This window comes from Mobula birostris, chromosome 9 (genome assembly GCF_030028105.1).
Source record: "Mobula birostris isolate sMobBir1 chromosome 9, sMobBir1.hap1, whole genome shotgun sequence".
NCBI lineage: Eukaryota > Metazoa > Chordata > Chondrichthyes > Myliobatiformes > Myliobatidae > Mobula > Mobula birostris.
In genome coordinates, this window is record NC_092378.1 from 5,994,716 (window position 1) to 6,021,923 (window position 27,208).

Here is a 27,208-nt window from a genome sequence, read left to right on the forward strand (position 1 = left end):
AACACCAACAGTTACTAATTTACTGTTACACTTCAATCACACAAACATTTGCTCTGCTGCTGGCAAGTGCACAACTTGGGAAATGTTACTTAAAATTAACATGTAGCTGGCTTCAGTGAAGAGGCAGTTACATGACTTCGTATTGTGAATTAACAAAAAGCAGAAGAACAGCAAATTACCTCACACAAAAGCAGACAATGCCGAGGATGTGTGGCAGCATCTTTATACTTTATTGTCACCAAACAATTGGTACTAGAACGTACAATCATCACAGCGATATTTGATTCTGCACTTCACACTCCCTGGATTACAAATATTAAATATCAAAAATAGTTAAAATTAGTAAACATTAAAAATTTAAATTATAAATCATAAATAGAAAATAGAAAAATGGAAAGTAAGGTAGTGCAAAAAAACCGAGAGGCAAGTCCGGATATTTGGAGGGTTCGGCCCAGATCCGGGTCAGGATCCGTTCAGCAGTCTTATCACAGTTGGAAAGAAGCTGTTCCCAAATCTGGCTGTATGAGTCTTCAAGCTCCTGAAACTTCTCCTGGAGGGAAGAGGGATGAAAAGTGTGTTGACTGGATGGGTCGTGTCCTTGATTATCCTGGCAGCACTGCTCCGACAGCGTGTGGTGTAAAGTGAGTCCACGGATGGAAGATTGGTTTGTGTGATGTGCTGTGCCGTGTTCACAATCTTCTGCAGCTTCTTCCGGTCTTGGACAGGACAACTTCCATACCAGGTTGTGATGCACCCTAGAAGAATGCTTTCTACGGTGCATCTATAAAAATTAGTGAGGGTTTTAGGGGACAGGCCAAATTTCTTTAGTTTTCTCAGGAAGTAAAGGCGCTGGTGGGCCTTCTTGGCAGTGGACTCTGCTTGGTGGGACCAAGTCAGGTCATTTGTGATATTGACCCCGAGGAACTTAAAGTTTTTCACCTGTTCCACTTGCGCACTACCGATGTAAATTGGGTCGTGCGGTCCGCTACTCCTTCTGAAGTCAACAACCAATCCCTCATCTTGCTGACTTTGAGGGATAGGTTATTGTCTTTGCACCATGCCACCAGGTTCTTAATTTCCTCTCTGTACTCAAACTCATCATTACCCGAGATACGGCCTGCAGAGAGAAAGGAAGATAATATTTCCACTAAGCCTCTTCTGCCACAATTGAAAGACATTACCAGTGAAAAGTATTAAAAAAGAAACAGATAGAGGGAGTATAATAAATACAAACTCCTATAATGAGATTAGGAGGAGTTTCTTTAGTAAGAGAATGGTGAATCTGTGGAGGTGGATGTGAAGACCGAGTCAGTGGGTATACTTAAAGCAAAAGTTGATAGATTCTTGATTAGTCAGGGCATGAGGAATATGGGGTGGAGGTGGGGGGGGAGGCAGGAGATTGGGGCTGAGAGGGAATTGGATCAGCCATGATGAAATAGCAGAGAGACTCAGTGGGCCAAATGGCCTAATTCTGCTCCTGTATCTTAGGCTCTCATAGTCTTATAGTGTTTTTAGATGGAAAATCAGAGTTATTAAATAGTAGAGATAGAACTATCATGAGGCACGAAGAGATATAAAGGAAGACACAATTTCTGTTTATTCTATTCCTTTGAGTCTTAAATATCTTTTACAGGGGTCTTAGGACCCACACCACAAGGTTCAGGAACAGTTATTCCCCTTCAACCACTGGGCTCCTGGACCAGTGTGGATAACTTCACTCACCTCTACACTGATCACTGAACACAATCTATAAGGATTTTAAGGATTGTACAACTCATGTTTTCTGTATTTATTTATTCATTCATTCATTTATCTACCTATCTGTTTATTATTGATATTATTCGTTTATTATATTTGTACAGTTTGTTTTCTTTTGCACATTGGTTGCTTGTCAGTCTATGCAGTTTTTCATTGATACTATTGTATCTCTTTGTTCCACTGTGAATGCCTGAAAGAACTTTGATAATAGATTTACTTTAATTTGAATTTAACTTTTTAAATCTCCCTTAACACTGTTTCCAGATGATATTTCAATTTGAAAGTACTATCTCCAACCTAGTCCATCCACAACCACCACTTTATCATTTCTTGTCAGTCATCTTATGTACAAACACTCCTGTCCCTAGTGTCACCTTATGGACATACACTTAATCTATGTATATAAGCTATCTTATGTATTCATATTTATTGTGTTTTTATTATTATTGTGCTCTTTATCTTATTGTGTTTTTTTGTGCTGCATCAGAGCTGGAGTAACAATCGTTTCGTTCTCCCTTACACTTGTGTACTGGAAATGACATTTAACAATCTTTAATCTTGAATCTACAGTTGCTGCTCATGGTGTAAACTCCTCTGCTTTAGGATGAGTGCTTTGGGGAATACTTTGCACTGCCTGATCCCCAGCTCCCTTTGCCGTTTCAGTTGCCCGCTCTGCTCTCATTCCAGCACGCCTTTTTCCACTCTTCTGGTGAAAGACAGCATTAATTTGAGAAGCCCAATTGCAGCCCTCTGGCATCATCTTTAACCTAGTTAGATTCCAGCTTCACACCTCACTACTGTTGGGAGGATTTACTGTTAGCTTGTGCTGAATATGCAGCAATTTCTAAGGGTGATAGTGGTGTGCAATGCAACTTTAATCACACCCACTATTGTAAGCAGTGCCAAAGAACATCAGCAGGACAATAAAGGCATCAGGTTCAATTTTAAGTCTGAGTTGGATTTAGGTGGACGAATGATGTGGTTCATTGCATACACAGCCCTGCACAAACCAGGTTCTGGCTAGTTTAATTTTTGGGCATGTAGACACCACCATTGCTTCAAGCATGAATTTGTATGTGTGGGGAGAAATGGTGACATGGGAGGAGACGTTTTTTTGTGGAATACGGAGAAGAGGAAACCAGGAGCAGCATTCATGCAGATGTCTTTCTGAGTTTCTTCCCGTGTTATTTCTGGATTAATATTGCAGTTGGGGGTTAGTTACAGCCAACTTAATCTCTTGATGTAAAAAAAGAGCCTGCAACCACTTCTGTATAATTTGCTCAAAAGAATGGTGAGTGTGTGTGTGTGTGTGTGTGTGTGTGTATATACAGTACATGCACATCTGTGTACGTGTGCGTGTGTGTGTGTTTGTGTACGCATATGAGTGTATGTGTGTACTTATCAGAATCAGAATCAGGTTTAATATGTCGTGAAATTTGATAACTTACCGCCGCAGTCAATGCAATACATAATAATACAGAAAAAAAGAAAACTGTGAATTACAATAAGAATATATATTAAATAACTAAATTAAATAAGAAGTGCAAAAGTAGGATATCTGTCTGCATATATGTGTGTGTGAGTGGGTATGTGTGCTTACGTACATGTATGTGTTTGTGTGCATGTTTGAATGCACACACTGCACATATGCGTGTGTGTATGTATGTATATGTGTGTGTGCATGCTTTGTGTGTATATGTGTGTGTATGTGTGTGCATATTTGTGTGTATGTGTGTGTTGTGTGTGTGTTCATGTATATGTGTGTGTACGTGTGTGTATGTATGTGTGCGTGTGCGTGTGCATGTGTATGTATGTGTGTGCTGCGTTTGTGTGTGAGTGTGCGTATATGTGTGTGTGTGTGTCTGTGTGTCTGTGTGTGTGTGTTCAAGGTAAACAATCTCAGACCATAAGGAACATGGCTAGCAGTGGCCAATACACACCATACAGAGTCTGTATGCCATTGAACAAGATTACAACTAAAAAGCAAAAATTGATAGAAGTTCCATGACTAAAGCATTAATTCAGCTTTGCTCTCCACAGAAGTTTCCAACCTGCTGAGTACCTCGAGCGTTTTCTCTTTCTAGTTAAGATCATGCCTGATCTGATTTTGCCTTCAATCCACTTTTCTGTCCGCTTCCCATAACCATTCATTCCACTAAACTCCTGCAGCATCCGCCAATCTCTGGGACAGCAAATTCTAAAAATTCACAGCTTCTTGAGACTTCGAATTTTATTTCTAATCTCCGTCTTAAGCGGCTAACCCCTTATCTTGAAACTATGCCTTTAAATTCTAGATTCCACAGCCAGAAGAAATATCCTTACACCATACATCCAGTTGAGCCTCTCAGAATCCGGTTCAATCACAGTCATAGAAAAGCACAGCACAGAATCAGGCCTTTCAGCCCATCTAGTCCCTTCCCAACCATTTAAACTGACCACTCCCATCAACCTGCACCCAGACGATAGCCCCCCATACTGTTCCCATCCACGTACCTATCCAAACTTCTCTTAAACATAGAAATCGAGCCTGCATGCATCACTTGTGCTGGCAGTTCATTCCACAATCTCACAACCCTCTAAGCGAAGAAGTTGCCCCTCATATCCCCCTTAAACATTACACCTTTAACTCATGACCTCTAGTTCTAGTCCCACCCTATCTCAGTGGAAAAGGCTTGCTTGCATTTACCCTATCCATAGCCCACATAATTTCGCATACCTCTATCAAATCTCCCCTCAGTCTTTTATGTTCCAAGGAATAAAGTTCTAACCTATTCAATCTTTCCTTATAACTCAGCTAACCACCTTTTCTTTATATTCCAAATAATATTGGCCTTTCCTATGAAATTTCACAAAACAAGCGCCAATATAGTGAACTATGACCTCTGCGCCAACTATCTCCTCCCCTCAACAAGGGAAACAATGCTCACTATAGGTTTGTGAGAATATAAATGTAGCAGGACTCTCACATTCTTTCTTCCTTTATTTATTTGGTTACCATAACAATGTGGAGTGGGCCCTTCCGGCCCTTGCAGCCCAGCATTCCCACAACTCTGATTAACCCTAACCTAATCACGGGACAATTTACAATGACCAAATTAGCCTACCCAGTACATCTTTGGACTGTGGGAGGAAACTAGAGGAGCAGGCGGAAACCCACACGTTCCATGGGGTGGACATACAGAGAGGCTCCTTACATAACGGCACCGGAATTGAACTCTGAACACTGGAACACCCCAAGCTATAATAGCACGCAATAACCTCGGCACTATACCGTGACTTTCAGTTTTGTTCTCCACAATCGGCAGTTCCGCTGAAAGGCAGTCAGCTTGAAATATTAAATTATCTTTTTTCTCAAAGATATGACTTACCATTATTACTGACTTACTATTCCAAACATTTTTGACCTCTTCAGAACATAGTTTGTTACATGTTTTAATAGAATTAATTTTTAATTGCCTGTCCATATGTTTTGCATTGGATAGGTATGGTTAAAATTAACCTGAGTATGCCTGCAGGAAAAAGAATCTCAGGTTTGTATGTGGTGACATAAACGTACTCCGATAATAAATTTTACTTTGACTTTATTTCCCTTTTCTCATGTTTGAAAACCACAACTGTGCACAAAATTCTCTGTCATTTTGAGATTACCTGTTTTCCTTCAATTAGTATAGGAGTGCCAAGGGTCAGATTCTCTTGCAGTGCCCTTGGCCCACTATAAGATTGCTGTTGTACTTAGTTTACCTACCTGAACTCTGTTTTGATGAATGTGAAGAGATTTCCACAATGATGGCCGACTACAGAGTGGGATTCTTTCACTGAATCTGCTTACTGATGGGAATGACTTTTGTTAGTATTCTCTGCAGAGGTGGAAAGAGAACCTAGCCCATTAGCCACGGCTCGGTGTCAGCTGTAATGTCCCCCCACCCACATAGCAGAGCTGTCTGGTAACAAATGGGTATCCAAATGATTAAGCTGCAAGTTCCTGCTTCACTGTTTAAAAATCCTTTGATATCGAGCTACAGTTCAACTAATGACAGGTTGTCACAAGCCTTTTTTTGTTAAAGTAGACCATCTTTTGCTCTGAAGAATGACAAGAAAAGTGCTGAGAGAGCTCTTCCTGTAAGGCTTTAAGGCTTGCGCTTTTTCTGGAGTCAGTGTCCACTCATAATATGACACACCCTTAGTTCTTAGTGCCCATACCGCCTCTGAAGTCGGCTTTCAGCAGGCATGCAGGTTCCCCACTCAGCGTCTAATTGGCTACTTTTGACACAGAGGCTCAGACAGATTTTTTACTGCAAAACAAAATGAGGTTCCCATTTACTTCAGCTGAAATAAATTTTGGAAGCAGAACTAGAGTCATAGAATCATAGAAAAGTACAGCCCAGAAACAGGCCCTTTGGCCCATCTAGTCTCTGCTCTCAGCATATTGCATGTTTAGTGCTAATAACCAAGGTGAATTTCTATTGCAGTGTATTTTAAATAAGGCTATGGTCATATATTCATATAGATCAGCAATTCATATTTCAGAAGTCATGTGTCAGATGACATCTGTGCTGTCATAATTTAGTTTAAGAAATGAAATGTATTCAAGAATCATGGGTACTTTTCTCACAGTCTGCAAAATCAGGAGAAAATAAAGCAGCTTATCATTTTTGACATTCTTCAAGGCCGTAGTGTTGTATCTATCAGCATATTTCATGACATTGAACATGTGCCTGACAGAGTATTGTTAGTCTTCTTCCTCAGCATCAGAGAATTGCTTTAATATCAAAGTTAAATTCACATTCAACTTCTTTGTTGGCTTAACATTTAAAATTGATGATTTGTTTTCATTGAAACCAAATACATGAGATGAGGATTATTTCTGCACATTGATGTTTCCAGACTATTGCTAATCATTTCATTTTTGGTAGCTGTCTTTGTTCTGCGCTAGTGAAGATGTAGAGCATTTGAATCAGAATCAGAATCAGAATCAGGTTTAATATCACCGGCATATGCCGTGAAATTTGTTGTCTTCGCGGCAACAGGTATAATGCAATACATAGTAATAGGAAAAAACAGCAGGCAGAGGTGAGGCTGGTTCAGGGCATAGTCATAGTCATAGTCATATTTTATTGATCCTGGGGGAAATTGGTTTCTGTTACAGTTGCATCATAAATAATAAATAGTAATAAAATCATAAGTAATTAAATAGTAATATGTAAATTATGCCAGGAAATAAGTCCAGGACCAGCCTATTGGCTCAGGGTGTCTGACCCTCCAAGGGAGGAGTTGTAATGAGCTGTACTGTGGCATTGCCAGGCGCAACATGTTCGAGCCAGGGTCGCAGACGGAGACAGAGTTTGTATTGCTGTCGGGGGTGGAGCAAGCGATTTGGAGAGGAGTCAATGGGGAAGAGTTTCGGCGACCGTCCGCCTAACCTGGCTGTGAGGTTGGATCGCTCCAAGTGCTGAGCTGATGGAGTGAGATCGAGAAGGGCTTTGGGCAGGGCGGCCTAAGGGTATCGGGCTCCGGGATCCAGGTCCTAGAACGTGGCACTACTCAGTACCTGGGACCATTTAAATGTCAGTCCAGGTAGACGAAGCCCAAGTGTCGGGTCCAGAGGCAAGGGATGGGCTGATTTTGCTCGCTCTCCCGAGAATCTTTCTTCCTTTCTCTGTGGTGCCGAGGCTGTGAACTGATCCGGCTGCTGTACGTTTCTACCCTGCTGGTGTGATGGACTGGGGACCGACACTTTCAGCCCACTCCAGATGCTCCAGGAATGGGTCTGGGACCCAGTCTGATTCGGGATACTGTTGGCTTGCTATTGTTTGCATGATGTGTGTTTTTTTTTTCTCTCTCTCTTTCTCTGCGCAGTGGTTTTTGGTCTTCTACTTTTGGGTTCTTTTGGGTCTCTTGCATTGTGGCTGCCTGTAAGCAAACAAATCTCAAGGTGTATAATTTATACATTTTCTGATAATAAATGTGGTTTGAATCTTTGAATCCTTCCTGATGGTAGTGAGAACAAGGCCTGACCTGGATGATGAGGGTCCTTAATGAAGGATGCTGCCTTTTTGAGGCATTGCTTCTTGAAGATATCCTGGATACCAATGAGAAAGTGCTCAAGATGGAGCTGGCTAATTGTGCAGCTTATTTCAATCCTGTGCGGCAGACTGCGCCCCCCCCCGCCGCCATACCAGACGGCGACGCAGCCGGTTAGCATACTCTCCATGGTACTCTGTAGAAATTTTCCAGTGTTTGTGTTGAGATACCAAATCTTTTCAAACTCCTAATGAAATATAGCCACAGTTGTGCCTTCTTTGGAGCTGCATCAACATGTTGGGTCCAGCTTAGATCCTCAGAGATATTTGCTTTTTAAGAATGGAATTTACTTAAATAATTTCCAATAGTTTAAGAATAAATCTAAAACACATGTTTCTATTCAATGAAGTAGCTGGCATTTCCCCCAACTAGACACTTAAAAGAACTCACAGTTACATTCTATCATATTATATAATTGCAAAGTTAGAACTATGTTTTCCTTGTTCATCAGCTAAAATGAATGAAGTATCAAAGGAAGACTAGTGCCTTTCACAACCTTGTGACATCCCAAAGTTCTTTTACCTCTTATCACGTGTTTTTGAACTGTAAGAGAGGGTGCCTGTTACATCACTGGCATTTAGGGCAGCGATGAAGGTCCTCCATTTCTGTCTGTACATGGCCATCAAATTTTTGGTCTTGGTCTTGGTGGTGTTCAAAGCTTCCTTCCTTGTGACAGTAGTTTCCCCTCGGTTTTCACTACTGCCAGTCATGGAAGTCCCAGGTGGAGACTCAGGAATACCGTCACACTCAAATATAGAAGGATACTTCATTGCTGTTTCCGTAACAATTGTATTTTACCCGTCAGGTTTGTTAGCCCTGAACTGAACTCCCCTGAACCTGGAGGACTTGGTGGACCACGCTTAGTCTGGTCTCTGCCCTTTGACCTGTTTGGCATGGGTGACCCTACCAAGAGCCAAAGCATAAAGCCCTGACTCCAGCCAACATTGCTCTCCGGGTCACTGAGGCACGCACGCGTCGAAACCCAATAACAAGACTGTGGTCCTCTTGGAGGCATACAAATAGCAATAAGCTGTACAGGGCTTCAAAAGGGCATCACAAAGCCCTTTACAGCTTGTCACATGTCTTTCAAACTCTGAGCAGGTATATGAAGTCAGACATTGGATGCCAATTTGCCTGGATCCCATGAACAAATTGAAATTTATAAAAATTGTCATCTTATTGGGAGTTATTCCCTGCCTGGACAATATTGTGGCAGAAAGACCATTCTGTTTGAGAAAAACTTAGTTTTCATCCAATTAAAATGTACAGACTGACCTGTGGTTGACTGAGAGACTAATCCCTGAATCAAACCGCCATCCAAAAATCAATCTTTCACGATAGGATTAATTATGCATTTAAATCCTGGGTTGACTAATTAATCATTAGACCTGAGTGATATTCATTTGAACAATTTCCTTTAATAATGTTAATTTATACTTTATCTTTTGTTGTTTATTAATTAAAGAATCTCAGTAAAACATTTGTTTTATAGTCAACCTGAGGACATTGTGCATGAAATTGAAATAGACTTGCAAGTCTAAAACTAGAGGTGTAAGAGGAAAGGTTTCATGGTAGTGTAATGGTTGTTAGCACAATGCTTTACAATACAGACAATCGGGGTTCAACTCCTGCTGCTCCGCATGGATATCATAAAACTGAATCTGCATTGATCTTAACATGAAAAGTCAAATATGCATAGAAGATGAGTTACAGATAACTTTTCATCTGTGCAAAAGTAGGATTTTTGTGTATTGATTCCCCTGTGTTTAATACCCCTTGGCAATGTAGCAGCTGTGGTCGCCAATACCCTTCCTCTCTGAAATGCACAGCAGTCCTGCAGATGATCCTTATTTGATTTCCTCAGCTAGGCTCTTCCTTGGGGCAACATGGCTATGTCTCCGAGGCCAATGACCCATGGGCTCAAATATGTTTTCCTTACTGCCTTTACACAGAGAGACACTCAGACGAGTCTCCATTGCAAGTGTTCGTATCTGAAGCATGAACAGCATGAGCTTTCATATTTTGTTTTACATTTTTCTTAAGGCTATTTTGGCTAGCTCAAAGAGTAATTTCATTCCCTTACAATTTTCCCTGTAATCTATGAATGCTACCTTAAATACAAAGACACTGTGCTCTTAGTAATTTAAACTGCTTTCAGGAAGTTATATTTCCTCTAGCGATTTCATGTGCCTAGAGCCATAGAAAAATACAGCACCGAAACAGGCCCTTTGGCCCATCTAGTCCATGCCAAACTATCTGCACTGAGACCATAATCCTCCATAACCCTCCCATCCATGTACCTATCCAAGTTCCTCTTAAACATTGAAATTGACATCACATGCACCACTTGTGCTGGAAGCTTGTTCCACACTCTCACAGACCCTCTGAGTGAAGAGGTTTCCTCTCATGTTCCCCTTAAACTTTTCATTTTTCACCCTTAACCCATGACCTCTAGTTGTAGCCCCACCCTTCAGTTGAAAAAGCCTGCTTACATTTACCCTATCTATATCCTTGAAATTTTGTATTTTATTACTTCACAAAGCTCTTCTGGAACATTCCCTTGTTGCTGTTGATACTCGAATGCATGTGATCTACAGATGCATAATAGGTGACAAAGAGAAGCCTATTTCCTGTGGAATAGTGGAGCAAGGTATACACTCAGTGGCCACTTTATTAGGTACCTGCTGTTCAAGTGTACATTCGTGGTCTTCTGCTGCTGTAGCCCATCCAAGGTTCAATGTGTTGTGTGTTCAGAGATGCTCTTATATACTCTACTGTGGTAATGTGTGGTTGTTTGAGTTACTGATGCTTTCCTGTCAGCTTGAAGCCATTCTCCTCTGACCTCTCTCGTTAACAAGACACTTTCACCTAGAAAACCAGTGTTCACTGGGTACTTCTTTGTTTCTTGCACCATTGTCTGTAAACTCTAGAACAGGGGTTCCCAACCTGGGTCCGTGGACCCTTCAGTTAATGGTAGGGTTCCAGGGAATTAAAAAACGTTGTGAAAGCCCGCTCTAGAGACTGTTATGTGTGAAAATCCCAGGAATCAGCAGTTTCTGAGCTGCTCAAACCACCCCATCTGGCACCAATGATTTCTCCATGGTCAAAGACACTTAGACCACTTTCCTTCCCCATTCTGATGTTTGGTCTGAACAACAACTGAACCTTTTGACCATGTCTGTATGTTTTTATGCATTGAGTTGCTGCCCTATGATTGGCTGATTAGATAGATATCCAGGCGTGCCTGATAAAGCAGCCACTGAGGGTCAGTCAAATGGCCTGCTCCTGTGCCCTTTGTCAGATTTAGTGGACGTTATGGGCACAGCGTTTTATATTTTGTGATACTTAGCAGACTGTCTCACAAAACACACCCTGATATTTAATCATTTACACTGCTTATTTTGCTTAGCTTACATGTGTATATCAGTAAATTCTAATTGTATTTGGTTTTCTGATTCGTTAAGTTTGCAGACTGTATCCTAACTGATGGGTTACAGAGAGTCACAGTAATAAACCCTTCATCTCACTGCTGACCACTATGCCTATCTACACTAATCCTGTTTGCCCGCATTCGGCCCAAATCCCTCTAAACCATTCTTATCCATGTTGCTGTCCAAATATATTTTAAATGTTCTAATTGTCCTTGGCTCTACGACCTCCCCTGGCAGCTTATTACAGCTTTCTGTTGCATCAGGAAAGATAGGTGCTTATCACTCAATTCACGGGTAAGCACAGGACCATATTTCACATTTTGGGAATCAGTCTGAAAAAGGGGTGCGTAACCCCAGTGAAGACTCTCCTTCACTGGCTGCTGAGGAAGTGGGACACCGTGAACATCGCCTTTTTTAATTCCCATTCCGGCATGTCGGTCCATGGCCTCCTCTTGGGCCATGAGGAGGCCACCTTCAGGGTGGGGAGGAGCAACACCTTATATTCTGTCTGGATAGCCTCCAACCTGATGCACTTTTCCTTCTGGAAAAAAAATATCCACCTCCCCTTCCTCTGTTCCCCACTCTGACCTTTTACCTCTTCTCACCGACCTTTTACCTCTTCTCACCTGCCTCTCACCTCCCTCTGGGTTCCCTCCTCCTTCCCTTTCTCCTATGGTCCTGTCCTATTAGATTCCTTCTTCTCTACCCCTTGACCTTTCCCAACCCCCCCTGGCTTCTCCTATCACCTTCCAGCTAGCCTCTTTCCCCTCCACCCATCTCTTTATTCTGGTGTCTTCCACCTCCCTTCTCAGCCCTGAAGAAGGATCTCAGCCCGAAACATTAACTCTTTATTCATTTCCATTGACCCTCCAGCATTTTCTGTGTGATTCCAGCATCTTCAGACTTTCTCCTCTTTATGATTGTCCATTTTATGCACCTCCCTTACCTGTGTTTGGACAAGACAGCAAGATGGCTGGGCTTTGCTTATTGTAACTGACCCATATGGCAGCAAGGATAAGTCACTTTTATATCATTTCTTTGGAAACAATTTGACCAGCGCCAAAGCAATGCCCACAGTCTGGAAGATGATACTCAGAGCTTCTGTCTTTCAAAGGTTTGTAATAGTGTGGCTCTGTTAAAATGGAGGGATATGTGGAAGGGAAGGATAACACTAATCTTGGAGTCAGTTAAAGGATTAGCACAACATCATGGGCTGAAAGACCTGTACTGTGCTCTACTTTTCTCTGCTCTATGTAAAGCTGAGTATAAGGTTTTAGGGAGACGCAGGGTAAAGCTGAGTATAAGGTTTTAGAGAATCTGCTTACTTACTTACTGCCCATTGCCCACTGGCATTTAAACAAAGGTCCTCCATCTCTGGCAGTGTTCAGGGCCTTAATGATCATGTCAGTAGCTTCCTCTTGGTTTTCACTCCCGTCAGTCATGCACATCTCGGGTGGAGATTCAGGAATATGTCGCACTCAGATATAGAAGGATTCTTCATTGCTGTTAACAATTCTGTTTTACCAATCAGTATTGTTAGCCCTGAGCTGAACCCCTGAAGCTGGAGGACCAGTTGATGACTCTTAGTCTGGCCTCTACCCATTGACCTGTTTGGCATGGGTGACCCTACCAAGAGCCAAAGCATAAAGTCCTGACTCCAGCCAACATAGCTATCTGGACCATTGAGGCATGCAAGCCTCCATAGTCATAGTCATAGTCAAAGTCATACTTTATTGATCCCGAGGGAAATTGGTTTTTGTTACAGTTGCACCATAAATAATTAAATAGTAATAAAACCATCAATAATTAAATAGTAATATGTAAATTATGCCAAGAAATAAGTCCAGGACCAGCCTATTGGCTCAGGGTGTCTGACCCTCCAAGGGAGGAGTTGTAAAGTTTGATGGCCACGGGCAGGAATGACTTCCTACAACACTCGGTGGAATGAGTCTCTGGCTGAATGTACTCCTGTGCCCAACCAGTCCATTATGTAGTGGATGGGAGACCACGATAAGGTTGTGGTCCTCTTGGAGGAAGAGATTCTGCAGATGCTGGAAATCTTGAGAAATACTAAGTGCTGTCAAGAGTTGAAAGGCTGACTGTTTTCACTTCTGCCCCCTTCTTTTCCAGTCCTGAAAAAGGGTCTCAGGCAGAAATGCCAACTGTTCATTTCCCTCCATTGATGCTGCCTGCCCTGTTGAGTTCCTCCAATATTTTGTGCGTGTTCCTGAGGTTTTGGGGATTTATAAATTTGTAGGGTCATTAACTTCTCTCATAGTATTTTTTGCTAATACTTACTTATCTTACTAACACTTGATTCCTTAATATTCCTGGGATGATCTTTGTGTCATCCATGAAGGCCGACAAAGAGTATTTGTTTAATTCCTCTGCCCTTTCCTTTTCCTTGTTCTCATTGTACATTCCCCAGATCTGTCCATTAGATCACTGGTTTGAGGTACGTAAACTTAAGGAAACGGTCTGTCTTTAAGAACAGTGCCAGTTTCCACACACAAGCCACAGGGTAGATTTGGATCCCGTTTACATGTGATGAACTAAAAAAAAATGCCCGTGCAAGATCAGCCAAGTAACTGCGCAGATGTGAAGGGCTGAACCAGTGTAGATAACTTCTCTCAGCTCAATGCTGAACTGACTCCACAATCTATCGTCTCTTTTTGAAGGACTCAACAACTCTTTATTTACTTTTAATTATTTACATGATCTGTCTTCTTTTGCACAGTGGCTGTTTGTCAAATTCAAAGATTCAAAGTATATTTATTATCAGAGTATGTACCCTGAGATTCGTCTTCCCAGAGGCAGCCATGAAAGAAGTCCATGGAACCCGTTCAAAGAGAAAAACATCAAACTCCAATGTGCAAAAAAAGAACAAATCACGCAAGTGGCAAAAAAAAGAGCTAAAAACACAGAATATAAATCACCAGCCCACAAATCATGAACAGTGCTGGTATATTCAGTTCAGCTCACCCTACAGTAGCTCTGTGCCATTCAAACTGCAGGGCCAGTCTGCCCCAATCAAAATCACACAACATAGCAACAAAAACGGAGCAACCAGAAAGATAAAGCCACACTCAGGTTGGAGGAACAACACCTTATATTCCATCTGGGTAGCCTCCAACCTGATGGCATGAACATCGACTTCTCTAACTTCCGCTAAGGCCCCACCTCCCCCTCGTACCCCATCTGTTACTCATTTTTATGTACACATTCTTTCTCTCACTCTCCTTTTTCTCCCTCTGTCCCTCTGAATATACTTCTTGCCCATCCTCTGGGTCCCCCCCCCCGTCTTTCTTCCCGGACCTCCTGTCCCATGATCCTCTCATATCCCTTTTGCCTATCACCTGTCCAGCTCTTGGCTCCATCCCTCCCTTTCCTGTCTTCTCCTATCATTTTGGATCTCCCCCTCCTACTTTCAAATCCCTTACTCACTCTTCCTTCAGTTAGTCCTGATGAAGGGTCTCGGCCCGAAACATCGACTGCACCTCTTCCTAGAGATGCTGCCTGGCCTGCAGCGTTCACCAGCAACTTTGATGTGTGTTGCAACCAGAAACTTTTGGTTCTATAAATAACAAATCTAATTATCGTTTTTCATAAACTCTGTCTTTCTTTATTTTCATGTGAATGCCTGCCAGAAAATTAATCTCAGGTAGTATATGGCAACGCACCTACTTGGACAATAGGTTTACTTTGAACTTTCTGAATGGTCGCCTATGATGTCTCTGTGGCTTTGGAAGCATTACCTAAACTCCCAGAATAAATTACTATTGAAAATAAATTGTACTGTTGAATGCCATTCCAAGCTTTGTTTACAGAAATTTAAATTTTGGGAGAGTAGGATGATCATTATAGAAACATAGAAACATAGAAAATAGGTGCAGCAGTAGGCCATTCAGCCCTTCCAGCCTGCACCGCCATTCAGTATGATCATGGCTGATCATCCAACTCAGAACCCTGTACCAGCCTTCCCTCCATACCCCTTGATCCCTTTAGCCACAAGGACCATATCTAACTCCCTCTTAAATATAGCCAATGAACTGGCCTCAACTGTTTCCTGTGGCAGGGAATTCCACAGATTCACCACTCTCTGTGTGAAGAAGTTTTTCCTCATCTCGGTCCTAAAGGGCTTCCCCTTTATCCTCAAACTGTGACCCCTCGTTCTGGACTTCCCCAACATCGGGAACAATCTTCCTACATCTAGCCTGTCCAATCCCTTTAGAATTTTATGCGTTTCAATAAGATCCCCACTCAATCTTCTAAATTCCAGAGAGTATAAGCCTAGTTGATCCAGTCTTTCATCATATGAAAGTCCTGCCATGCCAGGAATCAATCTGGTGAACCTTCTTTGTACTCCCTCTATGGCAAGAATGTCTTTCCTCAGATTAGGGGACGAAAACTGCACACAATACTCCAGGTGTGGTCTCACCAAGGCCTTGTACAATCCCTGCTCCTGTACTCGAATCCTCTTGCTATGAATGCCAGCATACCGTTCGCCTTTTTATCACTTAGGTCAGGTAGTGGAAGTATGCAAGAGCCTTGTTTACATACAGAGAGACTTTATATAGGGACAAACTGAACCTAGTTTTAAGGATTTTGATTGTCACTTGCAGAGATTTCAGCATTGATGTGTGATTGCATTGGTTATTTAATGTGAAAAACTTCAAGTGACAGTGTTATATTACATTTTCCTTCTCGGCTCTGTACAGACATTGATGAATGTGCGGAGGGCTTTGTTCAGTGTGACAGCCGTGCTAATTGCATCAACCTTCCTGGATGGTACCATTGTGAATGCAGGGACGGCTACCATGACAATGGATTCTTTGCTGTAAATGGAGAGACATGTGAAGGTCAGTGTCTAAATAAAAATAAAGTCTGTTACTCTTATCAATCCTTGCCACAAGATGTTTCCCAAAGAAACTAAGCAAACCTTTTAACGGAAATAATGCTAACATTTTTCCATAGGTAGTAAAAGTCTGCTAACCCAGCACCTTCAGGATTTTGGTGGCACTAAACTAGCATATTTTCCAGACTATCAGATGTTGATAGAACATCATTCTATTTTATTATTTTTACACATTAACAATATAAGATATAGGGGCAGAAATAGGCCATTCAGCCCATCGAGTCTGCTCTGCCATTTCATCGTGTCTGATCCATTTCCGTCTCAGCCCCAATCTTCTGCCTTCTTGCCCTGCCTAATCAAGACTCTATCAAACTCTGTCTTAAATATACCTAAAGCCACCTGTGGCAACAAATTCCACAGATTCATCACTCTCTGGCTAAAGAAATTCCTCTTCATCTCCCTTCTAAAAGGATGTCCCTCTATTCTGAGGCTGGGTGCTCTGGAAACACCCTCCCCAATCTATCAAGGCCTTTCAACACTTGATAAATGCATCATAATTTTCCCGGTTAAAGGTGGTAAGAAATAGAAATTGGTGAGTTTCAGCTTGTAGGTTTAACCTTGTAAAAAGCATTCAGACCCCTAGATGAGAGCCTGCCTACATTCCTGACCCTACCTCTGGCCAACAGGCCGTACTCGGACTCCAGCGCTAGCCATGCATCCCACTCACACTCTGAACCCTCAGCTCACACTGAGAACTGATAAATGAACCAGACGCTGAACCATCACAATTTCCAAACAGTCTATCAGAGCTTTTCTACACTGACAACTAACCAGTGGTCCCTCCAAAGGTCACTGCACGCTGGACGGCAGCATCAGTGCATTCTGGACTTCTATGTCTATACAATACAGCACGGATAAGGATAACACTGGGACATTTAATCTCCACATAGGGGTATTCCATAGTTTATTGAACTTGAAGATTCGATACACTTTATTTCTAACCCCTCAGCTTCGCGTCTGTTAAAGCTGGCACAGACCACCCACCTACAAGTAAGTTTTCTTTTGTTTATACTTGTTTATTTAACTGAAAGGCTTTTAGAGTCAGCGAATCATAGAAAAGTACAGCACAGAAACAGGCACTTCAGCCTACCTAGTGCATGCCGAAACCATTTAAGCTGCCTACTCCCATTGACCTGCACCTGGACATAGCCCTCCATATCCTTACCATCCATGTACCTATCCAAACTTCTCTTAAATGTTGAAATCAAGCTCACATGCATCACTTGTTCTGGCAGCTCGTTCCACACTCTCATGATCCTCTGAGTGAAGAAGTTTCCCTTCATGTTCCCATTAAACTTTTTTACCTTTCACTCGTAACCCATGATTTTTGGTTATAGTCCCACCCAACCTCAGTGGAAAAAGCCTGTTTGCGTTAACCCTATCTATTCCCCCTCATCATTTTGTGTACCTAGTAAAACCTTTTAGTTACCCTTTTTATTAATTATGAATAGTTTGATGTATTTTTAAATAACTATTTGTTAACTTAATCCTTTTTGTTTTTTTAATTAGGCAAATAAATTGTAAATGTCTGTGAGTATCAGAGACATTAAAAAAAACAGTGAAACAGACTTTTGAAACTCAAGGTACCAAAGACTTTCATGGAGGTGCTGGATATATATACCAAGGTTGTCACATCTGGATGACTAGCTTCCTTCAAAAATATTCCAGAAGATTAGTGTGGTTGTGGAAAAAACAATGGCATTGACTGCAGGATTGTTGTAGATCAACTGCAAACTGGCTCAATGTCTGTTTCCGCTTCTATTTGTTGGTTTGTTATGTGTCGTGTCGTATCATGAACATAATTGTCCTTGGCAAATTTTTCCACAGAAGTGGTTTACCATTGCTTCTTCTGGGCAGTGTCTTTACAAGATGGGTGACCCCAGACATTATCAATACTCTTCAGAGATTGTCTGCCCGGTGTCAGTGGTCGCATAGGCCAGGACTTGTGATATGTACCGGCTGTTCATATGACAATCCATCACTGCTCCCGTTGCTTCACACGACCCTGATCAGGGTGGGGGGAGGGTGCTAGGCAGGTGCTACACTTTGCCCAAAGGTGACCTACAGGCTAGGAGAGGGAAGGAGCGGCTTACACATCCTTTGGTGGAGACATATCTCCACCCTACCTCCTGGGACCAAAGCTCCATTTAGAGAATGGGAGGAAAATCAAAGCGGGAGTGTGAAGTAATTCTGTGTTGTAGGCTTACAAATTGTGACAGGGTTCTTCATTAATGTCTCCATCACATTTATTTATGATGGAATAACCAATACCTGAGTTGACAATTATTGGCAATAAGACACTGCCTGTTCTTTCGCTACATAAACAGTTAACAGTCTGCTTATGGTGGGTTTTGGAGAGTTATTTGAAAATAGATGAAGAAACATAGGGATGTATAATGTGAAGGGTTAGTTCTTGCTGGTCAAAAATGCTTCTGCTGTGCTAGTTGAAGGATGTAGCAGCTCTTTCCCAAAGGTACATATGCTACACCTTGCCCAAGGGTGACCAACAGGCTAGTGAAGGGAAGGAGTGGCTTACACCTCCTTTAGTAGAGATGCATCTCCACACTGCCACCCAACCACTTTTACAATAATAAAAGAGCGCAAAGCGCAGAATCAAATATCGCTGTGATGATTGTACACTCTAGTCTCAATTGTTTGGCGACAATAAAGTAAAGTGATTGTTAAAATGTAATTACTAAATTTCTCGTGAAGAGGTTTGTGATAATCATAACTAAAGCATTGCTAGCCTGCGATTCAATCGTGCTGAATGAATTAAACAGTCACCAGTTTATGGATTATTTTATAGTACTGGAATGAACTGTAATCACATTAAAGTGTGATTATTAAAAGGGAAAATTGCTGTTGCCCTTTAAAAAAAAAGTTAAATATGAATGATTTAAGTTCCTTGGGATATTTATCAATCATACTTTCTTTCAAACGCTTGTTAAACATTTTGGTAAATGAATTTTAACTCTAGTAGATTTTATGAGGGAGAACTGTTTATATTATTTGCTGAGGAAGCATTATGTTAATTGAATATGCATGTAAAAAATAGTTAACATGCGTCATTTCCCAGACATTGATGAATGTGCGACCGGGAGGCACAGTTGCACCAATGACACCGTCTGCTTTAATCTCGAGGGAGGTTACGACTGTAGATGTCCTCATGGAAAAAACTGTACTGGAGACTGCGTCCATGAAGGCAGAATAAAACACAATGGACAGATTTGGGTGCTGGACAATGACAGGTGCTCAGTGTGCTCCTGCCAGGTTAGTTTGCTCTTACACAACTTGTCAGCTCATCTTCTATCACGTTTGTTTTGCTCCGCAGGTGCCGAGACACAAAGTCAATGTCAATGTGGAAGGGGTGTCGCTTGCAACTGACCTTGAAGTCTATTAATCCCACAGCTCTAGGGTGCAAAGTCTTTATTTACTGCCCCAACAACAAGATCCTTTGCTGCTAAGCCAGCCAAACACTTTTGTTGCTTTCCGTGACGTCAAAGCACAATTTTGTTGAATGGTCTCGCAACAACAACATTGTACCCAATATTAGAGAACTGATTGTGAACTTCAGAAAGGGTAAGGTGAGGGATCAGAAGGGGAGGGAGTGAGCAACTTCAAGTTCCCAGGCATCAATATCTCTGAGGATCTATCCTGGACCCAATATATGGATGCAGCTACAAAGAAGGCACAACAATGGCTGTATTTCATTTGGGGTTTGAGGAGATTTCATACATCAGCAAAGACACTCGCAAATTTTTACAGGTGCATCATGGAGAGCATTTTAACTGGCTGCATCACCATCTGGTATGGGGGAGGGTGGGGCTGCTGCACAGGACTGAAAAAAGCTGCAGAGAGCTCCATCATGGGTACCAGCCTCCCCAGCATCTAGGACATCTTCAAGGAGTGATGCCTCAAAAAGGTGGCATCCATCATTAAGGACCCTCATCACCCAGGACATGCCCTCTTCTCATTGCCACCATCAGGGAGGAGGTACAGCAGCCTGAGGGTTCACACTCAGTGATCCAGGAACAGCTTCTTCCCCTCTGACATCCAATTTCTGAATGGACATTAAACCCACGAACACTACCTCACTGCATGTTTTGCACTACTTAGTTTAACTCTATATACAGTACTTACTGTAATTCACTTTTTTCTAGGTACTGCATTGTACTGCTGCTGCAAAGTTAACAAATTTCACAACATCTGCCAGTGATATTAAACCTGATTCAGATTCCTTCTTCTTTTCTTAAGTCTTATTCCTTTATTCCAACACTCAGTTCTCATTGTCTCTGTTCTCCGTCTCCCCCTGTTTTTCATTGCTCCTATTTCAAAATGATGGAACAACATCTCTGTTCTCAGTACACAGAAGTTTCAAAGTTTAACTTTCAAAGTAAATTTATTATCAAAGTACATATATGTCATCATATACAATCATGAGATCCATTTTCTTGTGGGCATACTCAATAAATCTATAGAATAATAACCAGAACAGAATCAATGAGAGACTGCCTAACTAGGGCATTCAACGAGCGAATAGAACAAACTGTGCAAATACAAATGAAGAAATCTTAATAATAAATAAATAAATAAGCAATAAATATTGATAACATGAGATGAAGAGTCCTTGAAAGCAGGACAATTGTTTGTGGGACCATTTCAGTGATGAAGCCAGTGAAATTGAGTGAAGTCATCCCCTTTGGTTCAAGAGCCTGATGGTGAAGGATAGTAACTTTTCCTGGTTTTGTGAGTCCTAAGGCTCTTGTACCTTCTTCCTGATGGCAGCAGCGAGAAGAGAGCATGTCCTGGGTGATGGGGTGTTCCTGATAATGGATGTTGCTTTCCTGCGACAGCACTCTTTGTAGATGTGCTCAGTGGTGGAGAGGGCTTTATCCATGATGGACTGGAGCATATCCACTACCTTTTCTAGGAATTTCCGTCCAAGGGCATTGGTGTTTCCATACCAGGCTGCGATGCAGCCAGTCAATATACTCTCCACTACATGTCTGTGGAAGTTTGTCAGAGATTTAGATGTCATGCTGAATCTTCACAAGCATCTATGGAATTAGGGGCATTACTGTGCTCTCTTCATAATTGGACTTATGAGTTTTCCCATGTTATATGCTTTGCAGAGCAGTACTCCAGAGAACCTCCTTCATACGACTTGCTCCTTGCATCAGCAAATATCCATGTTAAAACTAGAAAAATTCCAATGGTAATTTTATGAACTTTCTCTTTCTCAGCAATTCTCAACCTACACGCATCCACAGGTGAAGCGATCAATACGGTAGACATATCATCAATGACCCAGTATGTCTTAGGCAATCATCAGCGGCCTGTTCTTTGTGAACAGGATTAATTCAGGGAAAAGTAATGGCTCCAGCATAAATCAGTTCACTATCCTAGACAGATTAAAAGAATTCAAATGCATTATATCCCAGGGAATGAAGAGACTAGGGAGGAGACTTGTGAGGTATTAATGGACAAGATGGAAGAGATGTTGGAGAAGTTATTCAGGGAAAGCTGGGCTGAGAAGTAGAATTGTTCATATAATATGCCAGTCTTCAGAAAAGAACTACAAATTAAATAGGAAAATATTTAACAGAATGTGCAACTAGATACTTTAAGATGTGATACGGTTGCATAGGTATTGAATTCTATGGAATTTTTTAATGGGCTGCTTTGACCGGGCCAATGCCAATCAGTCACCCAATTCAAGCACAGCTTGCTTGCTGAGGCCTGCAACTTTCAGCCAATTTAAACCCTACAGATGCAACTACAAGATAAAATGAATGGCATTAGAGGGAAAGATGATAGAGGAAGTACAGTTCAGCAATGGCCTGGTATATTATGAATAGGTGGCAGAATGTGTAAACCTTGGTTACATTGGATAATTCATTATCCAAGTACATATACGAGGGGTGATTGATAAGTTCGTGGCCTAAGGTAGAAGGAGTCAATTTTAGAAAACCTAGCACATTTATTTTTCCTACATTTACACACTTAGTTCAGCGGTCGTGGAGCATACGGATCCCTTCTTTGTAGAAGTCGGCATCTTGGACCTCCAGAAAGTGGTCCACAGCGGGGGTGATTGATAAGTTCGTGGCCTAAGGTAGAAGGAGATGAGTCATTAATTTCAAATTTTCTGCATTATCACTCAAAGAGTTGAACTGCACGTGCATGTAACAAGAGCTGTATAACTCATCTCCATCTACTGTAGGCCACGAACTTATCAATCACTGCTGCTGTGGACCACCTGGAGGTCCAAGATGCTCTCGTTACATGCACGTGCAGTTCAACTCCTTGAGTGATTATGCAGAAAGTTTGAAGTTAATTACTCATCTCCTTCTACCTTAGGCCACGAACTTATCAATCACCCCTGCTGTGGACCACTTCCACAAAGAAGGGATCCGTATGCTCCACGAACGCTGGACTAAGTGTGTACACGTAGGAGGGGACAATGTTGAAAAATAAATGTGCTAGGTTTTGTAAAATTGACTCCTTCTACCTTAGGCCACAAGCTTATCAATCACTCCTCGTATATCACCATGTGCTACCTTGAGATTTACTTCCATTTTATTTACTTGTTTACGAAGTTACAGAGCAGAATAGACTCTTCCAGCCCTTCAAGCCATGCCGCCCAGCATTCCCTAAATTTAATCTGAGCCTAATCACAGGACAATTTACCATGACCATGTCTGGACTGTGGGAGGATACTGGAGCACCCAGAGGAAACCCATGCGGTCACAGGGAGAACGTATAAACTTCCTACAGACAGCAGCGGGAATTGAACCCGGGTCACTTGTACCGTAAAGTGTTGTGCTAACCACTACACTGCTGTGTCACTGCACTCAGCAGGCATTTACAGGAAAATAAAGAAATACAGTAGCATTATGAAAAAACTATACCTAACAGAGGCTGACAAACACCAATGTGCAAAAGAAGACCAAAAAAAATGAAAGAAATAATAGTGAGAACATGAGTTGTAGATTCCCTGAAAACAAGTTTATAGGTTGCGGAGTCAGTTCAGCATTGAGGTGAGTGAAGTTGTCCATGCTGGTTCAGGAGCCTGATAGTCCAGAGGTAATAACTGTTACTGAACTAGCAGCGATAGAGCTAAGGGTCTGTCCCTCCTGCCCATAGTGAGAAGAGAGCCCACCCTGAATGATGGGGCTCCTTGATGATGGATGCTGCTTTCTTGTAGCAGTACACCTTGCAGATTCCAAAGTTCTAGGAAGTTAGAGGGATAACCTACTTTTGTTTTCTTTGTTTGATGCTCATATTTTCGTTTCTGACTTGATACAATTAAAGTCTATTGACCTAACCTTTTTTGTTTCCATCTCCAGAGATGCTGCCTGCTATACTGAATACTTCCACTGTTCCCTATTCTGGTCTGTCTTGATCTGTGTCTACTTCCACGACCAAGTTCCATTGATTTCCCAGTAGTTCAATGTGGTGGAACATTTCCATTACTCCTGTTCAATTATCCATTTTCCTGATTAATCACCAGAAATTCTACGAGGCAATGCTTTATGTTGGCCGTCACTTGACTGCACAATCTAGTAACACCTGTCTCCTCGTGACTAACCTAAATCACATTTACAGCCCAAAAGCAATGAATTCAGTTTGCAACTGTATCTGTCTGAGAGCACTGCAACTCTGCAAACATCGATCAGCATCCTATCTCTGCAATGCATCATTTTTCTGAATGTGTAAATCAATAACGTGATTTTATCCTCCCAGCTCATTAGCATAAGTGCCTTCTTGTGTCTGGTTACACTGGATTTGCTTGAACATAATCATAATCTGAGAAGATTGTGGATCATTCTGAGATTTGACATTGGCACATTTAAGGATCTAACTGGAATAAAAACCATTATAAATCTCACTCTGAAGTATTGCATTTAAACAGGATTAGGAATTGGCATTAGGAAAGTTGAACCAAAATTCAGTAGGTGAGGGGAAAAAAGGTTCAAAGGTTCATTTATTATCGAAACATGTATGAAGTATACAACTCTGAGATTTGTCTTCTCCAGGTAGCCATGAGACAAAGAAAACCATGGAAGGCATTCAAAAACATCAAAAGTACCCCCAGAACTAAAAAAAATTACAGATCACCCACATTTAAGTCACAATAGCAGCAGGAGCATCAACTTCACCCCTCCACATGCAGAAAACGAATTGGTGAACTGCAAGAAGATCAAATTCCAACCCTCCCTCTCCCCCTCTTTATTGTATTTGTCCCTCATGTGAAATGGAAAATCGTTTGGAAGAAGTTTGATATATTTCTCCTCCCTCTGTCTTGTTTTCTGGTTTGTGTCCATGAGAATGAAAGTGTTTTCAAATGAGCGGCAATTGAAGGCTCTGGGCCTGTACTTGCCGGAATTTAGAAGAACGGGGGAGGAGATCTCATTGAAACCTATCGAATATTGAAAGGCCTAGTTAGAGTGGACGTGAAGAGAATGCTTCCTTTGTTGGAGCTAGGAACAGAGGGACGGCCATTTAGAGCAGAAAGGAGGAAGAATTCCTTTAGCCAGAGAGTGGTAAACCTATGGAATTCATTGCCACAGGCCAGGTCACTGGGTGCATTTAAGCTGGGGGCTGATAAGTTCTTGGTTAGTCAGGGGTTGAAAAGTTATGGGGTTGGGGGATATGGTGGAGCAGACTCAATGGGCTGACTGGCCTAATTCTGCTCCTATCTTTAATGGTCTTTTGGTCTAAATGCCACCCAAAGGGAATACAAAAATCTCAGTTTTCGAGGAAGTGATGAAGTCTCTTCCGTTCTGATGAAGGATCTCGACCCAAAACATTTTACCTCCACAGATGCTTGACCTGTTGAGTTCCTCCAACAGTTTCTTTTTGTATAGAATCTTTTCGACCTTTGCTACAATGGATCTCCATGTATGTCTTCGCTGAATAGATTATGCCTTTGTGGCCATAAATAGGAACTTAAAGCTGGCTTCTCTTTATTGGAAAGACGTCCTTTTTTTCAGAGGGTGTGGATAATTGTCTCTTCCTGGGTATAGGTTACCTGTAGATTAGCTGCCAAAGGAACTAAAAGGGTGAATTGGTAGGCATGTGCAAAAAGATAAGTTGCAGATCACAATGATAAGGTGGGTGAGAAGAGTTCTAAAGGTATTGATCTGTTGAGAAATGTCAAACTAGGTGGGCAGAATAGTTACATTCTCTGTCCTAATAATTGTCAAGGAGCAGAAGTCCAATCTTCAAGCCTGCTTCCCCCCTTCAATCAAATAATGGCTCATTTGACTTTGCCCTGAACTCCAGCTGTTTGCCATAACCTTTGCCCTCCTTTCTCATTCTGGATTATTTCAGCAGCTCCACGACTCTCTGCTGTAGAGAATTTGAAAGTCGCAGGCCTCCAACAGAAGAATTTCTGCCACCCAGGTTTCCCCACAAGGGGGAAATCACTCACTCAGCACCAACCCTGTTGAATCTTGTATGTTTCAATAAGATGACTTCTCACTCTTGTAAATTCCAGAGAGTATGGGTCCAGCTTTTCCCTCATAATGCCGCTCTTTCATCCCAGGAATCAACCCAGTGAACCTTTTGCTGACTGACTCCAAATAAGGAGAGCAAAATATCCTCCAGTCTACTAGGCACATTCTTGTCGATGCCCCGTGGAATTGTAGCAAGACAGTACGCTTTTATACACGATCTCTCTCCCCGTAAATGTCAACATTCTCAGTTACTAGATGTATCAGCATGTTATTCTTGGGCACTTCAAGGCAAGGACACCTAAAACCCTTCTGCAGAAAAGCATTTTTTTAGATTTTAGATTATGAGGACACGCAGTCCTCTTTTATTGTCATTTAGTAATGCATGCATTAAAAAATGATACAATTTGTTCCTCCAGAATGATATCACAGAAACATAAGACAAACCAAGACTAAAAAAAACTGACAAAAACCACATAATTATAACATATAGTTACAACAGTGCAAGCAATACCGTAATTTGATAGAAGAACAGACCATGGGCACAGTAAAAAAAAGTCTCAAAGTCTCTCGGAAGTCCCATCATCTCATGCAGGCAGTTGAAGGAAGAAAACTCTTCTTGCCATGAGCTTCCAGTGCTGCAAACTTGCCGATGCAGCATCCTGGAAGCACCCGACCACAGTCCGACTCCGGTCCGTCTGAAAACTTCGAGCCTCCGACCAGCTCTCCGACACCGAGCACCATCTCTGCGGAGCGCTTCGACCCCAGCCCCGGCAACAGGCAATAGGCAAAGCCGAGGATTTGGGGCCTTCTCCTCCGGAGATTCTCGATTGCACAGTAGCAGCGGCAGCAAAGCGGGCATTTCAGAAGTTTCTCCAGATGTTTCTCCGTGCTTCTCACGGCCGTCTCCATCAAATCAGGATTGTGCACGGCATCCTACTTCACAAATACAATACGAATTCGGAGCTGACGCGCGCACTGTGTTGCGCTGCCATCTTCTCCTCCCCTTTGTAGTCTATTGACATTTAAGTTGTTTTCTGCATTTCCATTCCTGTAGCAAAGTGGTTACCCTTTAATTTTTCCTATATTATATTCCATCTGTCAATTTCTTGACCACATGCTGTATGCTAACTATTATATATTCCTTTGCTCTCTTGACAATATGCTTCCCTACCTTTTGTTCTATCATCAGGAGATTTTGGTACAAAGAACTTAATCTCATTATCCAAGTCAATAATATGGATTCTAAATAGTTGAGTTCCTATCACCTGATAACCTGACTGTTTGCGGTTTACCAACTTGAAAGCGATGTACTTCTGACAACTCTGTGTTCTGATAGCCTTTACTTTATCCATGCTATCCTATTGCCCTCAACACCAATGAGCTTTCACCGTGAGGAACAAACTTTTGTGAGGTCTTATTAAAGGCCTCTGAAAATCCAAATGAATATCATCTCACAAACAACAGGAATTCTGCAGTTGCTGGAAAATTCAAGCAACACACATCAAAGTTGCTGGTGAATGCAGCAGGCTAGGCAGCATACCTAGGAAGAGGTACAGTCGATGTTT

The 27,208-nt window shown here is 41.8% G+C and overlaps 1 protein-coding gene across 3 annotated transcripts in view; it reads left to right on the forward strand.

Moving 5' to 3' along the window:
* Positions 1-27,208, forward strand: part of LOC140203305 (protein kinase C-binding protein NELL2-like) — a 351,554-nt gene that overhangs the window by 305,825 nt on the left and 18,521 nt on the right. For 2 of the 3 annotated variants that reach the window (XM_072269319.1, XM_072269320.1), the window contains 2 exons: positions 15,989-16,129; positions 19,262-19,455. In XM_072269319.1, the coding sequence (XP_072125420.1) occupies positions 15,989-16,129; positions 19,262-19,455 (335 nt within the window). The remainder of the gene's footprint in view (positions 1-15,988; positions 16,130-19,261; positions 19,456-27,208) is intronic. The other variant, XM_072269321.1, reaches the window with a different exon arrangement.